The 18,648-nt window shown below is 39.7% G+C and overlaps 2 protein-coding genes across 2 annotated transcripts in view; one reads left to right on the forward strand and one right to left on the reverse strand.

Annotated features, from left to right (window-relative positions):
- pstpip2 (proline-serine-threonine phosphatase interacting protein 2) overlaps nucleotides 1–5,842 on the forward strand; it is an 8,296-nt gene extending 2,454 nt beyond the window's left edge. The window contains exons 3-14 of the mRNA XM_008423755.2: nucleotides 640–714; nucleotides 1,251–1,285; nucleotides 1,386–1,492; nucleotides 1,582–1,644; nucleotides 2,589–2,687; nucleotides 2,944–2,989; nucleotides 3,136–3,215; nucleotides 3,296–3,394; nucleotides 4,414–4,510; nucleotides 4,641–4,725; nucleotides 4,863–4,900; nucleotides 4,985–5,842. Of these exons, the coding sequence (XP_008421977.1) occupies nucleotides 640–714; nucleotides 1,251–1,285; nucleotides 1,386–1,492; nucleotides 1,582–1,644; nucleotides 2,589–2,687; nucleotides 2,944–2,989; nucleotides 3,136–3,215; nucleotides 3,296–3,394; nucleotides 4,414–4,510; nucleotides 4,641–4,725; nucleotides 4,863–4,900; nucleotides 4,985–5,043 (883 nt within the window). The 3' untranslated portion in view covers nucleotides 5,044–5,842. The remainder of the gene's footprint in view (nucleotides 1–639; nucleotides 715–1,250; nucleotides 1,286–1,385; nucleotides 1,493–1,581; nucleotides 1,645–2,588; nucleotides 2,688–2,943; nucleotides 2,990–3,135; nucleotides 3,216–3,295; nucleotides 3,395–4,413; nucleotides 4,511–4,640; nucleotides 4,726–4,862; nucleotides 4,901–4,984) is intronic.
- A 1,106-nt stretch (nucleotides 5,843–6,948) lies between these two features.
- Nucleotides 6,949–18,476, reverse strand: dhx29 (DEAH (Asp-Glu-Ala-His) box polypeptide 29). Its single transcript, XM_008423761.2, has 28 exons — nucleotides 18,295–18,476; nucleotides 17,897–17,970; nucleotides 17,409–17,522; nucleotides 17,204–17,333; nucleotides 16,986–17,125; nucleotides 16,762–16,899; nucleotides 16,515–16,641; nucleotides 16,166–16,324; nucleotides 15,654–15,822; nucleotides 15,402–15,522; nucleotides 14,687–15,076; nucleotides 14,341–14,607; nucleotides 14,078–14,221; nucleotides 13,824–14,000; nucleotides 13,031–13,171; nucleotides 12,803–12,947; nucleotides 12,598–12,718; nucleotides 12,415–12,499; nucleotides 12,207–12,295; nucleotides 10,620–10,748; nucleotides 10,391–10,466; nucleotides 10,090–10,314; nucleotides 9,554–9,690; nucleotides 8,585–8,675; nucleotides 8,224–8,502; nucleotides 8,022–8,153; nucleotides 7,679–7,775; nucleotides 6,949–7,374 (listed from the first exon to the last, which is right to left on the reverse strand). The coding sequence occupies exons 1-28, from the start codon at nucleotides 18,461–18,463 to the stop codon at nucleotides 7,319–7,321; spliced, it is 4,122 nt and encodes a 1,373-aa protein (XP_008421983.1). The 5' UTR covers nucleotides 18,464–18,476; the 3' UTR covers nucleotides 6,949–7,318.
- Nucleotides 18,477–18,648: the final 172 nt, after the last annotated feature.

Here is an 18,648-nt window from a genome sequence, read left to right on the forward strand (position 1 = left end):
CACACACACACACACACACACACACACATGATTTTCAGAAAGCAGTGCAAAAATGGAAAGTGAGAATCATTTCTGTGGTTCTACTGTGTAAAAAGCACATACATAGCATAAAAAGCAGGATAAATTGGTCACAACCCCCCCAGAGGTGGCGGCAACATGGTGTGGGGTTGTGTGTCTTTAGCAGGGATTGGTGAAGCTGGTGAGAGCTGATGGAAAAAAAGGATAAAGTTTTTTTAAAGCTGAAAGAAAGCATGGTTTGGTTTTGCAAAAGACTAAGACTTGGGGCAGTAGTTCATTAGCAGCAGGGCAATGCAGAGGCACAAAGGAATTATTTATGACATAGGCATTTGCGTTCCAAAAATTTTCTCTGTCCGCTACGACTGAGTCTGAGCTATTTTGGAAGGATGTATGAAAAAGATGTTAGAGACAGAAGTTTTAAACCTGCATATATCAGACTTGCATGCATATAAATGGTAAAAGCCATGGCTCTCTTACCTTACACTTAAAAGCTACACAACTGTGAAACAGTGTATAATGTAAAATCACTATTACATACATTGGAAGATAACTTTTGCCATATTTTTTTTAAATACATCTACTCTCTTAAAAGACTCACTGTTTATTATCTGTTCCTTTCAGGGCCTCGATCGAAGAGAGGTACGCCAAAGACCTGCTTAGTTTGTCCAAGAAAGTTTGTGGACACAATGAGATGAAGTAAGCAACCTCCCCGTCCGGATGCAGTCATTTACTCCACTGACCAACTGTACCTACAGCACACAAGCATTTTGCTCTGTTGAATGCGTAGATATATTTCCTGCAGAACAACCATTTGTGCCTTTGCTTCCAGATTTATGCACGTTCAGCAAAAACACGACAATTTCATTCAAACACACTTTTTAAATATAAATACCATTAAAATAAGAATAGCTGACGATACTGGCCCCTTTTCAGTTTCCTTTTGATATGTTAGTCGGTCCCTATTGCCAACATGCTACTTATTCAAAAACACAAGTTCCCATTTTAGTTAAATGTATGTTCTGGTTTTAGTGTAAGAGGAAGGAAGAGGGATAGGTGAAGATGATGGTATTTCCTTTTATTACACTTGATTAGTCCTTTTTCAAAAGTTAAGAGAATTTTGTCCCTGTGACAAAAGAATAGGGACATTTCAATTGGAAGAAACTATATAGTAATTAACTTTTTTCGTTTATGTAAATTTGGAGTGGTAATCTGTTTTACTTTTATATTTTAAGCACATTAAAAAGATCCCTGGACGTGTTTAAACTACGTAAGTGCCTTGACAGCAATGCTATAATGACTCTTTGAGTTCATGCTTTCCACGCTGAATGCAATTAAAAGCGTGTTGTTGTTTTATTTTCTCCTTTAAGAGACTGAACATGTTAGTCTATCACACTTGCAACTGGCGCAGAGTATGAGGGAAGAGGTCAAGAAACTGGAAGACTTCAAAGAAAAGCAAAAAGAAGCAAGGAAAAAAGTTGGTGCTCTTATTTATGCTGTGATATATTTTAGGTGACCTGAGTTAATTTGACGTATAACCTATATATATATATATTTTTTTTTTAGATAGAACAACAGATGGATGCTCTCCACAAACAGAAGTCCTCACAGTTTAAGAAGACGATGGATGTGAGTTGAGATGAAAATATAAATACTTTTCAGATTTGAATGTGTAAAACTTCTTAAAATACGTTAATCTTTTATAGAACAGCAGAAACTGAAAATGACAGATTTAGTGATCGTCCTTGTCTGTTTTTTTTTTTTATCTTTGTAAATTACTTTAGTTGTTTTGTAAAGTGTTCTATAAATCAACACATGTATGAATAATGGAAAAAACATACAAACAAAAAAGTAGAAATGACTAATGCAAAGGCCTGGGGCGACTTCTGTAAATAAGTTTTATAAAAAAGAAATGTTTTCCCTTTCGGCATGTAAACACACTGTGGATGCTTCTTGGAAAGAACCGAGAGTTTTCACTCTTCTAACATTTTAACAATGTTTTCAAATTTTTCAACTTTCTTCTTGAAGTCCAGTTTGTGACTTCAATCTGTAATGGGGAAAAAAAAAATCTACAACAAAATTTAAGTTCATTTGAAATCTTCCACATATCTTTAAGTAGTTTTATGTAAACCTTAAGTTGGAATACTCACACTCATAAAAGTGAAAACAAACATGTCGCTGGTTGTCTCTTCTTTTCCACTGCTGTTGTGCAACCTATCGTGTAAAATGAGAATTCAGAGAAGTATAGGAAACAAAATAGGACACGCAGAATCATCAAAACAGTTTCAACTGCCTGCAAAATATCAAATTCTTTACTTCTACTTTGATGGAGGAAGTTACTCCATCAAGTTGCTTTTAGTCCAAGCACCTAATTATACCATTTACAAAAAAAAAAAAGCCATGGCTTCACGGTGAGAAGCGTGCAAATTTTGATGTTAATTAGTTGGGAAAGGAGAACTAATTACGCCACACTTATTTCCTCTGTTTTATTTATGTTTTGCTTTGATTCCTTGTGGTGACAAAAAGTTCAGAATGATGACAGTTCCTCCTAACTGCTGTGGTTTTGTGCCCAGTCCAAGAAAACGTATGAGCAGAAGTGCCGTGACAAAGAAGAAGCGGATCAGAACATGAACCGAAACACTAACACCAACAACACCAAGCTTGTGGAGAAGGTACACAGACAACCTATCATAGTGTTACATGAAAAAAAAGATGAAGTACAATTGCAACTCTGAACCTCTGAACTTCAGTAAACTTGGTGTTTGTCAGAATAAATGATTACTGTATACTCTAATCCCAGCTTAGGGGTAAACTGCATTATCTCTAACTTCTTATTTTTTGGAAAATGTCACTGTTTTGTTTTTTTGTTTTGTTTTTCCATGTAGACATTCCTAATTTTCAGTGAGGCTTCTGTTATTTGTTTTCCAGCTCCAGTCAAAAGCTCAGCAGGCAAAACTGAACTCAGAAGAAGCAGGTAAGTAAAAAAAATAAAATAAAAAAAGCAACGCTAGGATGAACTGGCTGGATTACGTTAAAGTATGACTTTTAAGCACTAAAGGATTGACAAAAACCAATCGATGTAACTGAATATTTGTAGTGACGGATCTGTTTCATCTGCAGACAGATTATACCAACAGAATGTCATAACTCTGGGGAAAATTAGAGACGACTGGCTGAAGGAGCATGCGAGCGCCTGTGAGGTAAGGCTGAGGATAACAGTTAATGCATTAGACACGCGATGTGCTAAATACCAATTTTTTATTATTTTTTTAAATCCCAGATATTTGAAAAACAGTCGATTGAGCGTATTACCTTCCTGAGGAACACAGTGTGGACTCATCTCAACCAGCTTTCACACCAATGTGTCACCAGCGATGAGGTAAAGCTCCAAATGGGATTGCTGTAATCTACATCACATTAACGTTGCAGTCACATATGCACAGTTTTTAAACCGCCGACAAGGAACCGTTTTATAATTTCTCAAGCAATAATAGAGCTGCTTCCTTAATCAACTGGCCTATCGAAGCACAAACAGCGTTTTTTGCGAGGGTTCATGTCAGGCCGTCAACACTTTCAATGCATTTTTAAGTACAAGTTCACATTGCAAAATGCAAACATAATGAGTTTTTAGACTCATTCTAAAATTAGCATGTAGATTCAGACATTATAAGTGCTAAAGTCAATATTTTTGACTCATCAAAAGGTTAATGAGCTCCGTAGGTTTCTCTGAGGTTATTGTTTTGGATTTAGATCTCCTTAGGTGTGACGATTTTTGGTGTCTGTTGTTCCAGGTAGTGGGAACAGTGCTGACACAGTCATTGTAATCCGCTGCACTCCCACCACACAGCAGACGGAGACATTTAACAGCTACCTGCAGGCCACAGCTAAGCACTTAGCGGCTTAAGAGTCAGACATCACCAGGCATCAGAAAATAAATGTTGGTCTCGGGCTGTAAATAGGTGTTGCTCGTACAGTGGCTTGCAAAATCTTGGAATTTTTTCCCCCCACATTTTGCTAAGTTGCAACCGCAAGCCAGTGTGTTTTATTAGAAGCTTTTGTAATAGCTCAGCAAAAAAGTAGCAGATGAAATCTAAAGTGGAAGGAAATGCTTCCAAAAATATCAAATTTGTATTCAGACTCCTTGAGTCATTGTTTTGTCGAACGCTGTCCAGCCGCAGGAAGCGCGACTAGTATTTTTGGGTCACGCCTCTGTTGTCTGATCATGTGGACACCGGAACTGTCCTCCCGTGTGAAACAGCGCGGACTTTCTCTGATTAACATCGCCCTTTGTCCAGCCTATCAGTTCACTACTTTGACCATTTTTTTACTCATTAAATAGGTAACTGTATTTATCAGAGTAAAAACGTGTATAACATTTTGTGTTTTGTGTGTGCCAAGCTGTACGAGGATGTGAGAAGGTCACTGGAGCAATGTGACGTCCAGGAAGATATCGAACATTTTGTAAATCTCAGAAGGACCGGAGACAAACCCCCAGGTCTGACTGGAACACAAACTGATAGTAGCGTGCCATTAACAATTAACCAGTCCCGCAAACAGAGGGAAGTAATTATTATCTACTGTTATTTGCCAGTCAGTGAACAATCTCTTGTGCTTGTCTGGAACAGCTCCAGTCGCGTATGAGAACTTCTACACGGGCCTGAGGTCTCCAACCGGACCACCGCCTTCCCGGATGCCTGCACCGGCTGTGAGGTAAGCAAGAAAAGAAATACAATTTTTTTTTTTTACCTTCTCATTTTATGACTTGTTCTTTGCTGCTGCAAAAAAATGTGAATAAATAAAAAAATTAGCCACAATTTCTGTTTCAACGTTAATTTGTGAATTTGCAGAAGGGGACCACTTCCTGATCCAACACAGAACAATAGAGGTGCGTTTTCTTTCACTAAAGAGTTCTCTGCTTTTTTTGCAGATTTTGCTAAATGTTCTGAATTGCACTGTCCTTTCGTTGCAGATGATGACTCGCGCCACTCTTTGGTGCAGGACGGAGATTACAGCTTGATCCAGTATTAACACATACACCTCCAGCAGTTTCAGACTTACCCGTTATAGCCCATCACTTCCCCTTTTTAGGCTTCCTGTAATCACACGGTCATATCAGATGGAAAATTTGTGTCATAACTATGTGTACAGACTACGTTTCACTTTAGATTTCTTCGTATGTTGAATGTAGTTTTATGAAACGAAATAAGTGGAAATAGGTTTGAAGTTAATATATAAAATAAATGTATTGATCGCAATAAGCATTCACGATCAGTGTTTTACTTCACAGAAAATCATCAGACAAATCTTTAGATGATAATGCAAACTTAATTGCAGTGTGAATTCTGCAGGCAGGTTGGATTATATGTTTATGTTTATATTAACTGTACTTTGATTTTATTTTTATTTTTGTGCATTAACTTAAGACTTTCCCAGATTTAAACATGCCATTTGTTTACCAGTTTTCGTTTCCTTGTTGATGTGAAAGTGACTGACCGCTGTCTCGTGAGTGGCAAGATTCTCATGTTTTTATTGTAAGGAAGAAAAAAAGTCCCAATCAAAGTTATTTATTAACTTGAAGTTGTTACATTTTTGCGAATTGTTCAAGATAATGAAAAAAAAAATCCTCTTTCAAATCCATATTTATATATATGATGTACATATAAATTATATAATAAATAATATAGACCATCAATACTTTCATTTGAAATCTCATGAAAACGAGTGAAATTATTGAAGCAATGCCCTTTGAATTTGTCGTTCTGCAGACAAATCTGTATTTTTATTAATGATTCTGTTAAATGAAGTTGAGTTTGAGACGGTGGAAAGAGGAAAAAGGAAATATTGTTGCTTCATCCATCTTCAGAGCATTTCATAACTTTTGAATTTTTTCACATTTTGCAATGCCACAATCATAAACTTCACGGATTTGTGTGGAAGTTGTATGTATGTGATAGAGCAAAACACAACGGAGTGCATAATTGTTGAATCAAAGGAAAAACGATACATAGTTTTTAAATATTTTTGATAAAAATGACCTGAAAAGTGTGATGTGAATTTCTATTCAGTGCTTGTAAGAATCCAGAGCAACCAAGAAGATCACCTGACGATGGAAATGGTGGCTGTGCTCCGACTGAAACTTGGCAGATTACACACAGGCCTTGTAAAGAGCTAGAGCTAACAAAGCCTTCATGTGGTAAACAACCCTAAAACATACAATCAGAGCGTCCCAGTTGAAAATCTACACGATTGCTGTTCACCAGTATTCTCCCAAAAAACTTAACAACCCCAGTTTGTAGTTGTGCAGATATATCTCAGAATACTCTATGGTCACAGATGGTTCCACAAAGTACTGAGCTAAACATAATGCTTTCCAGACTTTTTTCTTTGTTTGCAAAACAAACAAAAAATACAAAAAAAGTTTGAGTTTCCTTTAATCTTACAAATATGTGCTACTTAGTAATAGTCTGTCACATAAAATCCCAATATAGTTCACTGGTGGTTATTTGTGTCAAGTTATAAAATCTGCACAAGTTGGCACTCCTACTTTTCCAAGAAACTGTAAATCTTTCTGGACTAGACAGCAGTTTTTATTGTGGCTACATAATAATTTTTGACTTTTGTTATTTTCTCCAAAGTTTTGTTCTGTGCCTATATAACCAAACAAATACATTTGTTCCGTTTATGTTTTTTTTTTTTTTTTTACTGCAAACACAGAAAACACTTCCTCCAGGCAAGTCAGCAGCACAGTACCAATTTCTGATCTGTCACATGTTGTGCAGCACATTTAGGCACTTTGCTCGGCACGACATGGTTACTGAAAATCCGCTTCACTTGATAAAGAAAGCTGTTAATTTCAGCTGAAAGCTGTAGAGAGTTCAGATCTTAGAATGATGACACTTCACCCCTCCATAATAAAACAAATCCCAACGCTACTATATAAATCAGACGTTTTAATAAGAAATATTTGACATGCCAACCTCTAAACATTATAGATCTCAGGACCGAATCTGGATATCCCAGGAAGAAAAAAAAAGACGTATTTCTTGAACCGTTTTAACAAAAATCCACAAAACATAAGTATTCCTCCTTAGGCTAAAATCTAAACTGTTTTTATTTTTTTAACAGTTGATTGTAATTTAATTTTGTTTGTCAGTCATGATACAATAAACATTAAAACAATAATTGAAAATAACCTTAACTATTATCTGGGGATTAAATTTCAGTGTGTTTGTATGCATTTTATATACAGTTCTCCTCAATGTGAGTAAAATGTGTCCTCCTCAGTGACCTGCGGCTCCTGATGTTACGCAGCGTGTTCAGATTTGATCAGATCCAGAATCACCTGGATGGTTGTATCACCTACAACGAGAAGACATTTTATTGTACGATCTGCCGTCTAAATTTAGATTCTAGCTGGAGACAGGTTCATTGTACAGACAGAGGAGCAATTTGTCTTAAAAAAAACAACAACAAAGTAACTATGAAAGTTATCTTTTTAAATCAAGTGATAAAATTGTAGCCAAGATAGAACGATAACTCTAAAACTGCTGATTTGCAGTGTGACACAGTTCAGAGGATTTTTGAAGGTCAAGAGTAACTAAGTTACAGGTGATCAAGATTCAGGGAAGTATAATAGACAATTTTTCTTTTATTTAATGTTTACCTTCCAGATTAATTCTGGGGTTCTCCAACTTCCTTTCAAGTAAAGAGTCCATCAGTTTCCTCAAATGTTTGAAGATCACTCCAATCCGTACCGGAGCCTTAAAAGTGGAACAACAAAATTTCTAGCTATTGACTATAGAAGAACAGAAGGTCAGACTCAGACATTTGACGCGTTAACTAACAACTGCTTTAGCAAAAGTAAACTAGTAAATGCTCTCTTTACAAAAATAAAATCCACTAAATTGTGACGGAATCTTGCAAATAAAACGGATTCAACTCAAGTTTTGACAAGAATTTCTTGTTGGGGTCCAATACGATACACATGCTGCAGGGGAAGTTCTGACCTGGAAATGAATCCATCCGTCTAACGTCATGAGCTTCTCTCTGTGCTGGATGTCGATGTCGCCTCCGAACAGCAGCATGGGGAACGGAGAAATCAAGGTGGTGTCTCGCAGGTAGATCTTCGTGTATTTAACCTACAGGGGGAACATTTATCAGCAAAAGCTGCACAGAGAGAGACACGGAGCGAACAGAAAACACAACTACCTTCTCCTGGTACAGCAGCCAGCCGTGCACCTGCAGGTTACGGTTAACAGAGGAAGGATGGACCTGAGCCCTGCCCTGAGGCGTCTCCACGGTGCAGGCCACCCGCTCCAGCCCGTCCACGGGGGGATTGCACAGCACCCGTGCCACGCTGTCGTAGAGCCCCGCCGTCAACGCCGCGTTCAGGATGCAGATCTGCTGCTTGGACAGCGTGGCCGCCCGCTGCTTCGAGCGAGAGGACCAGAAATGTTCCATCATCTTCATCAGCTCGTGCTTCACGTCCTGGAGGGCAAGAGGGACTGGATGTTACGGGAGGGATGTGAAGGGGTTGGTGAGAGCAGGTGAAGAGCAGGCACAACGCTACCTCTATGGTGAGCAGAGCCGTTCGATTGAGGAAGTGTTTTCTACAGAAGGACATCTCCGCTCTCAGTCCCTCCGTCTGTGAGCTTTTCCATCTAAAAGAAAACAGAAAATTCTATAAACACAAAAGTGCACATTTTGGATTACAAGCATTTTTCCAATTGTGTTTGTTCCAAAACACAATCAGAAAATACAGATACATATAAAATCACTTTATGCCAGAAAACAAATGTATGCAATTCTGACATTACTAATGGTGAATGGTTGACATTTGCACTATTAGGTTGTCAATTGTTAACTCTTTTAATCACAGTTTGGCAACCATGATGCCTTTACTTACCATGCGATGCAACATGGACAAATTGGCATCTAAACCAGACCAATTGGTCTTATTAATAAAACAAAAACAAAAACTGTGAAACGTAACTTCTGTGTGTATATTTTTTCAGTAACACCAAAACTGATATCATTAATGTGCTGGAGTTCTGGTTTGGCAAACAAAAGAAAGAGTGGTGATCAATATATTAAAAGGTTCTCTTTTCATTTTAAAGGTTTCTATTTAGGTCTGAAACCTTCTAAAAATACCACGGTGCTCACAGGAAGAGTGTGAGCTTGGAGTGCAGTTTGTCATGTAGTCACGAGTTCTATATAGTGAAGTAATAAACCGTCAAAAATCTCTTTCCTGTGTATTTCCTAATATGCTTTTAAGCAAAACTTCCTGACCTCAAGAAACCTCAAAGCTGAACTTATAAAACAATATAAATTCATGGAAGTAAGAACAAAGTTAATCACTTCTTTACAGATATTAAATGTATACTTTGATACAAAAGCACTCTTGATTTCTTTATACGTACTTTTAAAGGCTTTGTTTTGATGTTTCAAAGTCGTTTTAATTGATAGTTTTTGATGTTTTATGAAAATATTTGAACCGAAAACATCAGCAAATCATTAGGATTTTTAAACTGGTCCATACCCCATGTATGCGTTATATATGGTCAGGTGATCAGAGTTGGCGGTGGCCAGAGCGACTTTGGCCAGGTTAGCTTCCTCCTTTCTGTTCATCGGTGTGGAAAACGGAGACTTCTCAGTGATGGCTGCAGCGATGGTTGCCTGAAAGAAAGACTTTTTTTTTTAATCCTGCTGAAAAATATCACAAAAAAAAAAAAATATTTACAGAATCCTATGTGGTATGGAAAGTACGAGGGTTCCTCCCATTTCACTTTTTTTTTTTTTACACTCATACCTTTTTTTTTTTACACTCATACCTTTTTTTTTTTTTTACACTCATACCCCTAAATAAAATCCAGATCAATCAATTTCCTTTACAAATCACCTAACTAATAAATGAAATTTTATCTCAGTAACAAAAAAACAGTTGAACAAAAGTAAAGTTTGTGGTTGTAATATGGCAAAAACGAAAGAAAGATCAAGGATTGTGACTTCCTTTATAAGGCTTTGTAACTTAAAAGCTTTTTAGAAATAATCTGAAGAATAGCCAACAGGACTTACTATGGGTTCAAGGCAGCCAAGAATGGCCCCGTAAATGAGCATCTTCCCGATCTTTACGTTGACCGGCAGACTTGCCAGGTGGTGTCCCAAAGCTGTGAGGATGTGGTTGTCGGGTTGACATGCGCCGATCTTCCTCAGCAGGTTCACAGCGTTGCTGACGGACTGAGGCTGAGGAGCATCCAGGGCCCGGCTCAGGAAGTCCTCCGGGGACCCATACTGACATTTCTACCACACAGGAGAAAAACACAGTTTGACTTTGTCCGACTTCTTATTGCTAAGTGACAAAGGGTGGCCTCATTACCATTATATGGAGACAAAGCTCCTCCAGCGGGACCCGCAGAATTTCTGGGATGGAGTAATCCATGAAGGCATCAAACCTGGTGTGAGCAGCACGTGTGTCGCAAAAGGGAAATGGTCACGTTTTAAATGTTTAAAATTAACCAAAGGTCCGTTTATGAAGGACAGGCATATTGAGTGTTTTATTGTGGTTTGCCTGCAAACAATGAGCCGATGAGCGAGATGCTCCAAACCTGAATTTAGGGTAAAGTCTGAAGCAAAAGCCGTTTCTGACACGTCCTGCTCTCCCCTGCCTCTGGAGGGCGCTGGCTTTGGAGACGAAGGTTTCCACCAAAGAACTCATCTGGCTGCTCTCATGGTACCTGAAGAAGCCCAAAGCAAGATGTTAGTTCAGCAGATTTTCATTTATAGATATTACTAGGCTGTGGAAAACAAAAAGGAGACAAACATTATTAGATGTACAAACTTTAATACACAGCACCGTCTATGGGAGTTTTTGCTTTAGTTGTTTGCACAGCTGCCTTACCGCAAAACATTCATTTGTTTTAAGCAAGCATAGAAAATGGATGTTTAAATTTACCACATTTTTAAAAAAGATTTTAGATATAAATATACTTCTATTGCCAAATTCTATCAGGAGAGTTGCATGAAGATACTGTATTAAAACACACTGATTCCTTAAATATACTATTTAGTTCTGTATCCTTTTTGACCAACATTATTAGGAGCTACAGATTGTGGATTCCTAGTCAAAGTTGTCTCTCTGCAGCAGCCTAACTATTATTAGAGACACACACACAAACAGAAAATATGAAAACTCTAGTATCTTTACTCTAGTTAACAAAAGTAAAGATAAAAAGACTACACTCAGCTTGAGCTAGAACAGGAAATGATTTCTCAGTAGTACAGAGGTACAAACAGAGAATCCCTACATCAAGGGTCCCCAAACTTTTTCCTGTGAGGGCCACATAACTTTTCCCTTCTCTGGCGGGGGGCCGGAGTCAGTTTGTAACTGAAAACGTGTGATGATTGCAGGAGTGTCTAAATGTAAAAATTTATTGTTTTCCAGAAAGCACAATCAAATAATTCTTTCTGGGCTTTTCACAGAACAAAAGTCAGGAAATAAATAATAACACTATTAATGAAATAAATAATAACCAAATAACCCTCTCTGGGTTCTTCATAGAAACAATCCAAGAAATAACATTATTTATAAAATAAATACTGTATTTTCTGGACTATAAGCTGAAACCCCAAAGTTTTTTTTTAAAAACCAGTAAACATACACATGTTTACTGGTGTATGTAAACATACACCAGTAAACATGTTTACACCAGATAAACATGTTTACACCAGATATCTGGAGCGGCAGAAACACCCAAAATTTGAGTAATAACAGGTTAATTGAATATCACATTTATTACGGTTGAAAAAGAAGACGTTGCCAAGTTTAGATTTAACTGAACTGATTACGGTAGTTTCCAAACGGTAACTGTAACAGTAAAAGTTACTGTTTTACTGTTTACTTCCGGATAAGCGGAAGAAAATGGATGGATGGATACTGAACACCTGAGGCTGTGGTATGCAAAGGCAAAAAAGGTATTAATATATGCTATATAATGATTAATCAGCACATGAATGGTGTCATAAATCACATGCAGAAATTGTACTACATTTTCGCCCCCAAAGGTCTCAGTGATTCATAATTAAGACTATATAAGCTGCAAAATGTGCCGTAACCATTTAACAGAGAATCAGACCCATTATGGGCTATTAAAGCTTAAAAGACTTTTGTAAATGAAGTGTAAATGAACTCTTACTTATTTTCTTTAGTCTTCCCTGTGTCGATGACAAAAACAACATCTGGAATCGTCACGCCTGTCTCAGCAATGTTGGTCGACAGCACAATCTAAAAAAAAACAAAAAAACAACAACAAAAAAACAAGCAAGCCAACAAACGAAGTTGAAGACACAAAGCTACCAGTTTATAAAAGGGTCACACCAGTCCTGAGTGGCTACTAACAATACCTTTCTAACGCCAGCAGGGGGCACTGTGAAGGCAGCAGCCTGATCCTTGGATGAAAGAGTTGAGTGGAGGGCCACAATCTTATACCTGAAATACGGTTACAGCACAAAGCAGGTCATTTTAAATTACTTTCACAAATTTTTGTGCCTGAAAGCAAAAATTAGTGCTTAGTTGTATAGGAATACCTGTTTTTCTCCCGAAACCTCTTGTCCGACAAGAGAACGTCGTAAAGCTGCTGAATGTGAGCCAGACCCGGGAGAAAGACGAGCACAGCTCCATCCACCGCCGCAAACTGTGGCGATTTGTCTGGCAGAGAAAAAAACTAAAAGTCACAGAAGGAATTTTCAACAAAATCACAAAGCGCCTCAAGATGTGATGATGGTGTCATACCCAAGTAGTCCAGGAGATCTACAAGCAAGTCCATGTTAATCTTATTAGGGTTCATGAACTGAAGCACCTGCCGAGTCCTGCTGCTGAAATGGTCGAGGTCTGGACCCAGGTCCCAGCCGGAGGACGAATCCCTCACTATGACCTCCTGACAACAAACACACAAGCTCATCTAAAACCAAGTCAGCTTGTTTAGGTTTTCTCAGGTAAAGCCTGGAGAGTCAAGGTTACCTGGTGCTGCAAAGTCTTGCCACCTTTCTGTGTGACGGAGACGGACACCTCTTCTTCTTCTTCTAAAATCTTCTGGCAGTACTCGGAATCCTTTTCAAGGACGTATCCTGTCTGCTCTACTATATCCTCTAAATGGTACACCTGGGGGAAAAAAATACAGTACCCGTGTTTTCTTTGACCTTCAAGCAGTTTTTATGTTAGCTCTTATAAAATAAGGATATATATCATGTATTTTATGATTCTCGCTGCCAATTCTGAAAAGCAGGAGTCATCTTTAAATCCTTGTATTTTCCTTTATACTACTAAGCAACAGGACATTATTAGCAATGAACTCATTGACACTTTTTTTGATCAATCCATCCATCCATTTCCTTTCGCAATCATCCATCAACAAAACGACGAGACACTTAAAGACACTTTACTGTATATATTTTTTTAACTACGCATGTTTTTACATCCCGACTGCAATCTGCTTTATCACTCACAATCCTAATAAAATGCAAGGAAGTGTGTCTTCAGTACGAAAACAGTTTTAGTTCTGGGGGAAAACATAGACAAACAATAAGGGTCAGGTCTTACAGCACTTTAATTAGGAATCCTAAAACACTGGTTAAAAAAGTAGTAATACAATATAAATAAGAAGCTGTTAAAGTCCCAACACTTAATAATCAAGATCACTGTAAGAAGGTTTGGCTCCTTTCAAGCAAAATATAGAAATAATGACGGCACAAGATTTGTTCACACATTTTTTTAACTCAGATTCTTCGTGTAACAAACCAGAATTACAACTCACTTCAACTGGGAAGGTCCTGCCGGGAATGCTGACCACAGGGCAGCGGTTGAAGTAGCTGGAAAACTTGTCACAGTCCACAGTGGCGCTCATGAGGATCAGGTGCAGGTCGGATCTCTTCATCACAACATCTTTAAGGATGGTGAGCAGAAAATCCGACTGGACACTGCGCTCATGGACCTATGAGAAAAGGATGCCACAGAGTGAAGGCAGGACATAAATCTGCGTATTTATGCTCAGTTAGGGTTTGTAAGTACCTCATCCACAATAATATGGGTCAGGGAGTTCAGGTGTCTGTCCTGCTGGAGCTTCCGGAGGAGAACTCCGGTAGTGCAGTACAAGAGGCGAGTCCAGTCCCCGGACAGGTTCTCCATCCTGATCTGGTATCCGCACAGCGACGACTGAATTCAAACAGAAACATCGTCATTGAAGCAGGTGAGGGTGCAACTAGAACCTCTTACACTGGCACACAAAAACAGGAAGAAATAAATGAAGCACAAGCCCGTGAGCGAAAGACAACCTTGGAACCCGGTCCGTCGTCGCAGCCCAGCTCCTGGCTGACTCTGCTGGCGAGGCTCATGGCTGATATCCTGCGCGGCTGAGTCACCACGATGTTGCAGGGCTGAGCGGCTTTGCCCCCCGCCAGCAGCTCCTCCAGCAGGAACTGAGGGATCTGGGTGCTCTTCCCGCTGCCCGTCTCGCCGGCCACCACAACCACACGGTGGCGCTGCAGAGCCTCGAGAACACGAACTCTGTGCTGAAAGACTGGGAGCTTCTGTCTCTCCGCCTTAAAAGGTCAAACATTCGGTGAACGTTGAGGAGTTATGTCACATTGGGGTAAACTGAACGATGTAGAGAGGATTTACCTGCAGCTTGTGGGCGAGTGCAGACTCTTTCAGCTTTAGTAAGAGCTCTCTGGCTGACTTAAGCGACGCTGCTCCTTCCTTCTGCTTACTTTTCTCGCTCTTGTCTTCGACCCTGCCTCCTTTTTCCTCAATATCGAGACCGGCCAGATCCTCCCAGGAGTCTTCCGGCTCGTCTTCTCCTGCCCTCCTGTTGAGCTCCTGGCCTTGGTGATACGTGGGCTGCTGGGCTTGACTCTGGTTCTGCTGCTTCAGTCTGGTGAGGAGCCGGGATATGAACTGGTCTCGAGGTTTGTTGGCAGCGGTGCGGCTCGCTTCCTGCTGCTGCTGCTCGCTGTCTCTCCACTCCAGCCACACGTCTCTGTAGGTTGGAGGTAGGAGCTGATGCACAGACTATGTGGGGGGAAGAAGGAAGGTAAAAATAAAGTAACATCCTGCAAACGACCAAAATCTATAAATAAAATGGAAATAAAAATCACACACAACCAAAACCATAAATTAAATTGATTAGTGGAATACAATTTCACTTGACATCACGCACAGCAAGCATCATGTTGGTAATAAGACCAACATAAAAGTAGTCTGACTGGAGCAACTAATTTTAGGAAATCATCACACCAGACAACAGGTGAAATAAAAAAAAATAAAAAAATTTTCTACCAAGAATTTATTTTCCTTTTCTTCTATAGCTTAAAATAAAACTACAGAATCCAATTACCTGCCCTTTAACCAGGTTGTAGAGTGCCAACGTGGCAGCCAGATGCTGAGCCTGCATGTTGTCCTCAGTCAAGATGGTAGGACAAACTTCGAGGGCATCGTCCGCTCTTTGGACTCGCACCCTGACAGATGTGAAAACGTCGCATAGATAATGTCTAAACGACAAGAGCCTCAGCTAACCATTAGACATCAGTAGCGATAGTCATTTCTCCACCTGGCTCTTTGTCGTAGAGACATGCACACTTTTGCTTACTTGCATCTCCAGTATCTGCCGGCAGAAACCTTGTGGAAAGCTGGCGGTGGACTTTTGGGCAGGTTTTTTCTGACCCAGTCGATGAGAAACTGTTTGGGGGACTTTCCTGTCCAGCTGCGAGCCGTGTAGTCGAAGTTACGAATGTCTTTTGGCTCGTTCTTTCTCACAACTGCAAAAGAACGACGCGACATGAGGTCATCGCTGCACACCACAGTTAACGTGCTTCTCCAGGTTTAGTGTGTAAAGCATAAACATTTTTAAAGAGCTTGAAGGTTGTCGCAAAAATGGCTCTTGCTAACTCTGGACCTTTATAAAATGTTTTACTGTACGACCCAAATCAGGTCATGAGGTAAACGGAAAGCAGTAATTCAAAGTAGTACAAGAGGAGCGTCTTGAAATAGCCTCATTCCAACTACGAAGATGAACTCTTAATAACAGGATGTGTGAATATGATGTCTGTAGAGTTACAAGTGATGATATTTTGAACTTAAGGTCATCACTTTATGGCTGACCTTTTTCTACAGGAGGGTCCTTTTCTGCTTGCTCAAACAAACTGAAGCTCAGGTCATCTTTATCGTCCGCCACGGGAAGCATCTTCTTTTCCTTCTGAGGGACATCGACAACTTTTATGGTAGGATTGAATATGGGATGAGACTCCAGCTGCTTCATTTCTAGAAAAGAGAGAATAAATGGATCGAGAAAATGTCACAGCAGTTGGAAGTTTTGCTCATTTTAGCTTTTTTTCATGATTACACAGCAACTTGGTGAAAATCTACCTGCTGGATTATCACGTATACGTTCTGAGAAACAGAAATGTAGACCTTTATATGCTTATGCTCAGTAAATTAAAATGACATTCACCTTGCTGTATGACCCGAATCCTGTCCTGTGCCTTCCTCTGGCCCGTTTTGTCTCCTTTGGTCTTGGCATCAGCTGCCATTTCTTTGGCGTCATACAGTTGCGCGGTGAGGATCAAATACCTGTCATTCTACCAATAACACACAACGAAGCTCTGCGTCAAGACTGGAAGCTGCTACACAAAGTCTTTCGAAAAGAGCTTCCCCAGAATATCCTACATGCCAGTCAAAGACTGTTCAATTCAACTTACAGGGTCAAACTTTTCATCCAATTCAGGATTGCGTGTCCTCTTATCTTCTTCTTCCTCCTCCTCTTCGTCGTCACTACTTTGTTCTGCGTACCTCAAAATCCAGTCCTTCATGCTTGCAGCTTCGTCCTTCTCTGAGACCTGGAAAATAATGCAACTAAGCTCACATGCCGAGCCAGAAAACACTCTCATCTAGCAAGCACACAAAAATCTTTCAACACACGGACCCTGTTGGCGTCTCTGTGGCTGTTGTTGGACGCTTTGGGGTTCCTTTCAGCAGGTTTCTGCTGCGATGGAGGCTGGAATTTAGGCCGACTCTTCTGGCTCTCCTCCTGCAGCTGCTGGCTGAAACCGTCTGGCAACTCATCTGGCGAAACAAATGGGAAATTCACAAAGTCAGCGAAAAATATTAATAACACCCTTATGAACGTTGGTGCTCCGTTACCGTCTTTAAGGTTAAGACAGAGCCAGTCGAGAGCAGAGTGGAGGTCGCCCCCATACAGGACGCTGCTCTTCATCGCCTCTTCAATATGCTCTCTTTTGAAGTTGAATTTCTCCAGAGCTGTGTACAGGTCCTTAAAGCACATGCAAATACAGCAGTTAGCTTATGTGGCGAAGCTAGATGAATGAAAATGGTGGCATCTTCCTACCAACAGCTTCTTGGTTGTAAGTCTGCCAGAAATGGGCCCTTTATCCCCATTCTCCTGTCTGAAATCATTGATTAGCTTGATGATTTTCTTCTCCAGCTCAGCTTGGATAGAAACCTGTAAAAAAAAAAAAAAAAACTTTAAGAAAATATACACATCTCATATTGGCAAGGGGGTACTTTCAACACTTTGGCATTTTTGTAAAAAATAAGTGTGTTGTAGAGGAATTTTAAAAGAATGATCAACACAAAGTAGAAGATAATTGTGAAGTGGAAGGAAAAGGAGACAGGGTTTTCAAAGTGTGTCACAAATACAAACAAAAAAGTGTTCACATCTGTTTTCATTAAAATACTGATGTTTATTAGGTGATTTTCAATGACAAATGGCTGGACTGTACCCTATTTAGGGACCAGTTTCACTGACATTTTTGGCTCACCAAACATAAAGAAGTTCAAATACTTTTTCAGACACTGTAGACGTGTTACACTTACTTTAAGAATGGACTTGTCTGAGACTCCACCTGTATCCACCTGAGCTGTGTTGGCAAGACTGTAGGTCTTTGGGGCTGAGGGAAGAACAAAACAAACCAAACCAAACCACTACATGTATAAATCATTAATACATATGTGTTGAAGTTTTAAAACCCTCTGATAGATCGTACTTAAAGTTAAAGTATTAGGTCTGATGGTTCAGAAACCTATATAGGGTGCTACGTGAATACTGGCAGTGGCAAAAAAAACAATATACCAAATAATGGCAAAAATATACAGCGATTAGGATCTTCTTAGTAGATCCTAATCGCTGCCTTTTTTGAGAGCGTCATGCTGACAGATTCTCAGGTTTTAACACACAGCAATTGATTCATTTTATTGCATTACCAGTTCACTACCTTTAGATTTAGTCTCTTTCGCTGGTTTATTCGTTTTGCTGCTGGCTGCGTGTTTCTTCTGGTCCTCCACCGCACCAGTACCACTGACTGCAGGGGTAGAACCGGAGCTAGTCGCCGCTGCTGCTGCCGGGGCAGCATGAGTGGCTGATTTCTTCTTCTTTCCACCCATTAGGTCAACAACTCCTGCCTGAGTGTGGCTCCTTTACGTAAACACGGGATTTAAATACATCAGAGAGATGCTGGATATTATGGAAAGAGAGTGAAAACGCCGGAGTCAATACGTGTGTCTCACTCGTCTACGTTTTGCACCACACGGCTTCCGTAGCGGAACTGTCGAAACAGCCTCATGCTGTA

Source organism: Poecilia reticulata, linkage group LG12 (genome assembly GCF_000633615.1).
Source record: "Poecilia reticulata strain Guanapo linkage group LG12, Guppy_female_1.0+MT, whole genome shotgun sequence".
In the NCBI taxonomy this organism is placed as follows: Eukaryota; Metazoa; Chordata; class Actinopteri; order Cyprinodontiformes; family Poeciliidae; genus Poecilia; species Poecilia reticulata.